Raw genomic sequence first — 8742 nt, forward strand, 5'->3', positions numbered from 1 at the left:
TGAGGAGCACTTAAAGCACTTGCTGATGAAGATGGAGGATTGCAGACTTCAGTATGGATTACAACTCAATGTAAAGAAGACCCCAATCCTCATAACTGGATCAATAGGTAACATCATGGTAAATGGAGAAAAGGCTGATGTTGTCAAGGATTTTGTCTTGCTCAGATCCACAATCAATATTCATGGAAGCAGCAGTCAGGAGATCAAAAGACACATTGCATTGGGTCAATCTGCTGCACAAGGCCTCTTTAAAATGCTGAAAAGCAATGATGTCACTTTGAAGACAAAGGTGCACCTGAATCAAGGCACGGTCTTTTCAATTGCCTTATACTCATGTGAAAGTTGGATCTTGAATATGGAAGACAGAAGAAGAATCCATGCATTTGAATTGTGGTGCTAGAGAAGTATCAAAGAACAAACAGCTCAGTCTCGGAAGTAGTACAGCTAGAATGCTCTTTAGCGGCAAGGATGGCAAGACTTCAGCTCATGCACTTTGGACCTGTCCGGAGAGACCAGTCCCTGGAGAAGGACATCGTGTTCAGCAAAGCGGAGGGGCAGCAAAACCAAGGAGGCCCTCCAACAAGATGGGTTCACACTGGCTGCACCGATGTACTCAGACATAAGAACAGCTCTGAGGACCGTGCAGGACTGGGCAGGGCTTGATTCTGTCCTGCACAGGGTCACTGACTTGGAACTGGCTCAATAGCCCCTAACCACCACCACCACCACCACCACCACCAAGGAGTTCCGGTGGTGCTGTGAGCTACCAACTGCAAGGTGAGCAGTTCAAACCCACTAGCTGCTCCACAGGAGAAAGATGAGGCTCTCGGTTCCCATAAAGATTCGCGGTCTGAGAAACCCGATGGAGGGTTGCTGTGAGTCGCAACTGACATGAGGGTAGAGAGTTTGGTTTGAGTTCATGTTTCCTGTGTTGTCTCTGTTTATCTGCAGATTCAGTATTTCCTGCAGAGGCGGCCTTCACTGAAGACCTTGTTTGTGGACAGCTACAGTGAGATGCTTTTGTAAGTGACCCTTGGACCCTTGGGCTCAGGAGCAGGCAGCCTCTGAAGGTTCAAAAGGTAGCCAGGAGCACACTCATTCTCTCCTGCGTGCTGGCCTGCCATCGCGAGGACTACAGTGAGCACGTGGGATGCATGATGGAAGGGACTAAGTAGCATGTCCCTTTAAACCGTGTTTAAAGAATAAAAAGACAGTAACTTTCTTTTGTTGAGCATAGACACAGCCAAACCGCTATCAGTGCAGCTGCTTCCACATGCACCCTTCAGGGAGGGACATGTCCTCAGCATTGTGACCATTCTGACCTCCTTGTCCGAGTTGTGCCTTCCCCTGTCTGCATAAAGTCACGGCTCACCCGAAGGTGCCTGTCTCGTCGTTTGAGTTTCTGTGGTCCGTTGACCCCCCTGGGTTGTTCCTGTTGTTGTTAGGTACGGTCCAGTGGTTCTGATGCATAGGGACCCACGTACGATGCCACGTACGATGGAAACGCCGCCTAGTCTTGGCCACCCTCTCAGTCCGTACTGTGTTTGAGACTATTGCTCCAGCCACTGTGCCGATCCACCTCCCTGAGGGTCTTCTGATTCTTTTTTTGATGCCCTTCTTCGGGATCTGGTCCCCTGCTCCTAACACGTGGATGGTTCTTAAAAGAGTGTGGTGTTCAAGGCAGTTATTTTTTTTACTAGCTAAGGTAGACTAGAGGGTCGCTCTGAGTCAGAACTGACTTGACAGAAGTGGGTTTGAAGTTTGGTTTTTTGGTCAGCTAAATCATTGCTTAGCCTTTAGACATCAGGGAGCATGGGTTTAAGACTTAAGGCGAACTTGGGGCAGTCATTTCAGGGGCTCATCCAACCTTCAGGGCTCCTGGAATCTGGAGTCCGTGAGAATTTGGAGGAGTGCCCACCAGCCTGTGCTCTGAATCTACGCCGCACGCATGACTCGGGCAGCCTGAGCGGTCCTGCTGGTGGGGCCTTGGACGGCCGCCATGCGCCCCTCAGGTAGGGTTTCTTCCTCCTCCCCCCTCAGCTTCGTGCAGTCCGTGTGCATCCTTGGGACGGTGGCGCTGTACTTCTGCCAGCGCAAGGAGTATGTGGCCTCCATGGTGTTCTCCCTCGCCATGGGCTGGACCAACATGCTCTACTACACCCGCGGCTTCCAGCAGATGGGCATCTACGCTGTTATGATTGAGAAGGTGGGTGTCCTGTGCCCAAGCAGGTCCCCCAGGAGGGTGTGAAACCCCAGGCTGCAAACACCACCCTTTCTTTCAAGACCTACGCAATCTAGCCCTGCTCAGGTGTGAGTCCTCCCCGAAAGTTAACCCTCTCTGTCCCAGAGCCTCCTCAAACGGAAGCCCCAAGGGGAGGGGAGGTGACTCCTCCACGCTATCTGGGCTTAGAAACACCAACCCGAACCCTGCATCATGTTCCCCCAATTCCATTTGGGCTCAAGATGAACCCGCGGGCTGTTGGAGTCCTGGCTTGTCCCCTAGTTCCTGCTCCCAGTGCCCATTGGGCCTGGCTGGACTCTGACAAGGCTGCGCTCTCCTGCAGATGATCCTGAGAGACCTGTGTCGCTTCATGTTCGTCTACCTCGTTTTCTTGTTCGGGTTTTCCACAGGTAACGTGCATGGTGGGGGCTGGTGGAAGAGCAGCCTCCTCCTCACCTCAGTTCCCCGACAGCTTTGCGAGGGGCTGGGTTGGGTGGAGTCCTGCTGGGCACCCAGGTGTGAGTCTCTTTGGGGCTGTAGGTGGCCGAAGGTGACAGGGGGGCTGAACAAAGAGCAAACGGAAATGAGTACCACTAGGAAATAGGATTCATTAACTGTCTTAAGTAGGTTTTTTTTAAAGAAAGCTGTTTATTATAAATTGGGTGAAGGTTCCCCAGCAGCCCATTAGTTTGACGTTTAATAATTCACACCCATTTGTGGCAATTCATCCTTGGCAAGCCACTCAGGAAACCGTCACGGGCTCCACTTCTTCCCCGTGTTCCCTGTTACACCCTCCTCCTTTTCCAGCCCTCTGAACGTTGTTCTTTGGAAAATGCTAGCCTTTAGATGTTAACATGGCTGATCATTCTGATATCGGGGGAGTTCAGTTCCTGACCCGAAGGGGGATGAAGGGCCTTAGGCTTCACGGTTCCACCAGTCTCGATCTGACCAGTGAGTCTGATTTGTTTTACAATTTTGGGTTCCATGCCCCCCTTTCCTCCCACTCTCTCCGGGACCTTCCAACGCGATCCTTTTCCGAGCAGCTTTACGTGACGTTGGAGGTATGAAGTGCTGTTGGCCTGGAGTACACAGGCTTGTTGGCTTCGTTTTCTTCTTTTAACTTTGACATGCTCCTAGACTGGCAGAAAAGGCCCAAGAAGGATAGCTTGTCCAGACTCCTGTAACCATGGGAACATGGTGTCATCAGACAGACCTCCTTGTCTCACTTCACAAGGGAATCAAGATTAGTGTCAGCCCCACGCTACTTCCTGGGTGGTAGAGGTTGGCAGGCCTCTCCTCTCTCCGACTCCAGCCATCCCACCCCTGGCCCCCTCTGCCCTTTTTCTGGGTTCTGTAATTTGTTGCAGTGGCCACGCAGAACTCAGACCAAGCACACAGTTAGGGTTACTGTATTGGGAAAGCCCCAGGCTACAACTTGGGATCAGGTCAGGGGTCCTGCAGGCCAAGCCTCCGGTCTTCAGTGCCGAACCACTCTCTCACCATCTCCTGGCAGTGCAGGGCTCCTCTCAGCTCCCTGAGAAGAGGATCTTCTTTGCCCTGTCGGACAGCCTGCTCCCTCAGCCCTCAGCCCCTGCTCCCCCTCTTGGACAAGGGCTGGGAAGCTCTTTTAGCTCTATTGATAAGTGCCCAGAGGCACCCCACTCTGCCAGCAGGCCTCCTGCCTGCAGGCCCTCAGCTCCCTGACTCCGTGGGTTACTCTTCCCCTCAGCCAGCAGTAGCTGCTTCACCAGGTAACCTGGGCAGCTCACTACAGCCATCGTGTGTCAGTGTTTGGATTCTGCCGCTGCTGTGTCTCTGCCATTGCGTTCTGTGGTGCTTGCTGTGGCTTCTCACTCTCTACAGAGCTACGATTCTCTCTTTTGTGGGTCTCCCAAGGTTAGTGCAGGGATTCTGGATCCAAAGGATGTGCTCCGTTCCCAGCTCTTCTTGTTATTAGTGAGATCCATCCTTTTCTGCTGGACTGAGCCTCTTTTAAGCCTAGCAGGATGGCAAAACTGACCAGTCCCCTCGTTAGAGTTCCATACGCATTATGTACACTTTCAGCAATGCTATCCAATCTCCTTGGCGGGCTACAAGAAGTTTATTTGTCTAGCCCCACCTAATCATTTTGTGGGTATCACAAGACAATGTGTTGGCTAGAAGAGCCATCCAGAGTCGTTCATTGCATCACAACTGTGCACTCCAATTTCACCATCATTTTTTCCCAACATTTTTATCGCCGTACAAGTTACATATCATTCAATTGAGTATTTCAATTGTTCAATCATATTAAGGGGACTTGTACAACCAGCACATCTATCTTAGAGCATTCCCCATGCCCTTTGGTTAAATCGCCTTTAAAATGAATTGTGTAATCATGATCAGTTCTAGTGCTCCCTCGACCCTCCCCCTCCCGCCTTCATTCTTTACTCCTCAAACCCCCTTTCCCTCCCTATTGCCCATTCCTCACCCCTGCACTCCCTACAACACCTTGCATCAGTTACTATCATGAAACCTCCACTCCTCCTGTGCTTCACATCTGGGAAACCCAACAGAAGACAATGAAAAACAAATTGTACTAAGGTGGTTTTAAGGATGAGATCATAGTAGCAGAAAGACAAAAATACAAATAATGTGTGAGAGGGAGAAGAGCCCATCAACATTCAAGAAACCAGGCAAACACTTTCTGTCGTGGAACATCTAAGAGATGCTTGCTTGCACCCAGAACAAATTCAGGGCGTGACTGAGGTCAGCAGGCCAAATATTGAGTTTGATCCAGCATAATCAAGATTAAAATGGTCTCTTCCGGATAGTAAGGCTGTTCAGCACTCTTGCCTTTGACTTAGAGGGGACCTGCCAGCGGCTCTGTCTGACTAGACACTCTGCAGGTGAGTTTTGGGCTCCCACTCCCTCCATAGCCTTCTACAAATTGGGCGTTCATCATTTTAACGCTGATACTTTTCCCTTCATTTGCCATGAGTTTTTATCGTCTCACCTTTTAAAATAAATTTCAGACACGATCGACCTTTTAGCCCTAGCTATGTCAGAGTGTGTTTCCTAACAACAAAGATATTCTCCTTTATCACCCTCAGGAAATTAACACCAATTGAATACCATTAGCTAGTTTATATACCTTATTCAAATTTCACCAACTGTCCTAGTGATGTCCTTACAGATGACAAAAATCCTTGGTCATGTACTGCACTACACTACATTGTCTCTTCAGTCTCTCCTAATCTGGAACCCTGGTGGCGTAGGGATTATAGGTGGAGTAACTAACCACAAAGTTAGCAGTTTGAAGCCACCGGCTACTCTGTGAGAGAAAGACAAGGCTCTCTACTTTTGTAAAGAGTTATAGTCTCAGAAACGCACAGGGCCAGTTCTAGTCTGTCCCGTAGGGTGGCTATGGGTCCTGGTTGACTCCAGGGTGGTGAGTTTTGGAGTATAATCTGGAGTAACTCTTCAATCTTCCCTTGTCTTTCATGACCTTAATCGCTTTACAGAGCAGATGCAGTTGTTTCCCACATAGTCCCTCGTTGTGCATGCCTGGTGTTTCCTCATGAATGGATTCGGGCCTGCATTTCTGGCCAGGCTATTCAGGAAGAAATGTGTCCTCCTCAGTGCACGATATCAGTGGTCACAGGAAGGCTCCTCTTCCGTTACCAGTCATGCTCGCTTCGCTCACTTGGTGTTAGTGGGTCTAGAAGCTTTATCTGCTATATAACTACAATCCTTCCCATCTTAATTGACATCTAACCGAGAAGGAGCTACTTTGGGACTGAAGACAAGTCTTATTTTGTCATAAAACTTCTACCTAATAATTTGAGCCTCCACTGGTGGTTCTTACCGGGATGACTTACTTCTGTGATGGTTGCCACATGATTTTCTCCCAACCACATCAATAGTTCTCCGTTTACGAGTCGCACAGTTTAGGGTAAGGAAGCATTCCATTCTCTCACACGTACTTATATCTGTACGGCCTCCTGGATTCTTAATTGCCTAAGATTAGGTCAGTGGGAGTTCCTTTAAGCTGATTCATGGTCCCTCTTAACATGCCCTCATACGCGTTAGAGCTCTTGCCTTGCTTGGATCTTCCTGTGTGCTTTGAAGCTACGTGGACCACACGGTGTGTCCGCCTGGGTTCCCACGGTGTAAACTGTTTTTGAACCCTTGTATGGGCTGGAAGGGCAGCATTAAGGAGGAGGCTCCTGACAGGGACCAGCATTAACTAGGTGGCCCCTGACTTCTGGGTCTGAAGGGGCAGCATCTCAGTGGCTGGGAAGGCATTAGATCAAGGAAGTTCGTAGACACTGCATCTACAGTAACTTGAGCATACTGCTCTTATAGAAGCTCGTAGGTCCCCAGGATGATATTTATCAGAGAAGCGTTCAGTGTGCGGGAGGTCGCCATTCTGCTCTGAGTTGCTCAGCCCCCCTGGTTCAAAGGGGCCTCTGTTCATAATATACAGATCGGTATATTTATTTTCACCTTTCCCCCTAGCAGATGGTGATAAAGTTCATAGTGTAATAACAAAAATATCCTATATATTCTGATAGCTTCTGGTAGTTTCGAAGAAGGAATAGTTTCCCTCCCTAACGTTCTCAAAGGCGCCTCCTAGCCAAACAGTGTTGCTGCTGCAGACCCATCATGGAGGAGGGAGTGTGCATGCCAGGCAGCCTGAGATCTTGGCTTCCAGACAGCCCCACTCTTGCTCCCTGTGCCCTATAGCAATTGTGACGCTGATAGAGGATGGGAAGAATGGCTCTGTGCAGGCTGAGCCCATACCCAACAGGTGGCAGCGACCTGGTTCCCGGGGGACTAACAGCTCTTACAACAACCTGTACTCCACGTGTCTGGAGCTGTTCAAGTTCACCATCGGTATGGGCGACCTGGAGTTCACGGAGAACTACGAATTCAAGCCTGTCTTCATCATGCTGCTGCTGTCCTATGTGATCCTCACCTACATCCTGCTGCTCAACATGCTTATCGCCCTCATGGGCGAGACTGTCAACAAGATCTCGCAGGAGAGCAAGAATATCTGGAAGCTGCAGGTGGGTTGATGGGTGGGGTTGTGTTTCCAGCGAAGGGGCTATCCGTTACGGTGTCGATTGCTTTATACAGCCAGCCATGTGAATCCATGCAGGCTTGGAGGAAAGGCAGCAAGCTCAGCCAGGCCCAGGGATCAGACACCAACATCTCCCCGGTTTATACCTTCTGCCCCTCTCCCTGCTAAGTCTCATCTCTGCTGTGCCACAGTGCCAGATTAGCTCAGCGGCTACTCGGTCTGACCACTGCCTGAGCAATGCTGGAGGGAGACAGAGAACTTTGCTTCCTGGGGTGCCCACCTCAGGGGAACTCAGTCTCCGGTGGACTTCACAGATCAGACTCAAGAGGAACAGCGAATGCGGATTGGGTTACCTGACAAGTTACTTTTCTGACCAGCTGATCTATATCTCTCTCCCCAACTACTACTATGATGATGACAAGTATCATTATTATGAAGCTGTTGGTGTCACTTACTGCTGTTGAGTGGGCTCCATTTCTTGGTGACCCCACGGATAACAGAGCAGAACCTTGACTGGTCCTGTACCATCTTCATGATGGGTGGCTTGCTCACATTCACTGTGGTGGCCACTGTGAAGAGTCGCAGTCTCAGAAACTCACAGGGGCAGTTCTATCCTATCCTATAGGATAGGATCCCATCATTACACGATGGTCACGAGTTTGGATTCTTTTGGTTTGTCTTACTAAGGAATCTCAGCTTAAATTTGTTCACCACGGATGATCTTGCTGGTATTTGAAAGACTGACCACATAGTCTTCAGCAGCAGAGTAACATGTAAGACACTTCAGTGTGACGAACTGTTCTGAGTGTCTTCCACCATCCCGTCTGTTACTCTCAATAATCTTAATGTTAGTCGCCATGGATTTGGCTCTGATTCATCGTGGCAGAATGAATGATTGCCCATGCTGGCGCCACCTTGTTGGCATGCTTTAATCCGTTGCTGGGACTGCTGTTGCGGCAGTCATCTCGTTGAAGATTTCCTTCATGCTTGTTGACGCTCTATTTTACTAGACCGATGTCCTTTGGAAGCAATGGAATCTTATTACTACCTCTATGTTTTGTCCTTAAAAAAAAAAAAGATAAATTAGGCGAGGGCTTACATTTCAGCTCATCAGCAGTTTAAACCACTCATCAAGCCCCCCCAGGCTTACCCCTCGCCCACTTCCTGAACTCTCTCCTCCCTCTTCTCTTCCATTTCACTCCAGGAAACACCCTCCAGTTGTCTAGCCCAGGGGCTGGCAAGCTTTTGAGATGGCAGAGCCAATCCCCTCCCTCACAATAATTTAAAAATTATCCAAGATTCATAAATAGGTTTTGACAAACAAGTGAAATCACCATTATCTAAATAATATCCTTCAAATATTTTCAGTTATACTTCAGAGCCACATGTCGTGAAAGAACTGCATATAGCGTGGGAGCCACAGTTTGCCGACCCCTGGTCTAGCCCATTGCTTTGT

The 8742-nt window shown here is 49.3% G+C and overlaps 1 protein-coding gene across 1 annotated transcript in view; it reads left to right on the forward strand.

The window, feature by feature from the left end:
* TRPV1 (transient receptor potential cation channel subfamily V member 1) overlaps positions 1-8742 on the forward strand; it is a 35833-nt gene that overhangs the window by 13885 nt on the left and 13206 nt on the right. Inside the window, exons 9-12 of the mRNA XM_045293339.1 lie at positions 952-1022; positions 2041-2206; positions 2565-2631; positions 6950-7272. Coding sequence (XP_045149274.1) covers positions 952-1022; positions 2041-2206; positions 2565-2631; positions 6950-7272 — 627 coding nt within the window. The remainder of the gene's footprint in view (positions 1-951; positions 1023-2040; positions 2207-2564; positions 2632-6949; positions 7273-8742) is intronic.

Source organism: Echinops telfairi, unplaced genomic scaffold, assembly GCF_000313985.2.
Source record: "Echinops telfairi isolate 266 unplaced genomic scaffold, ASM31398v2 ScPeMD7_2010;HRSCAF=2546, whole genome shotgun sequence".
NCBI lineage: Eukaryota > Metazoa > Chordata > Mammalia > Afrosoricida > Tenrecidae > Echinops > Echinops telfairi.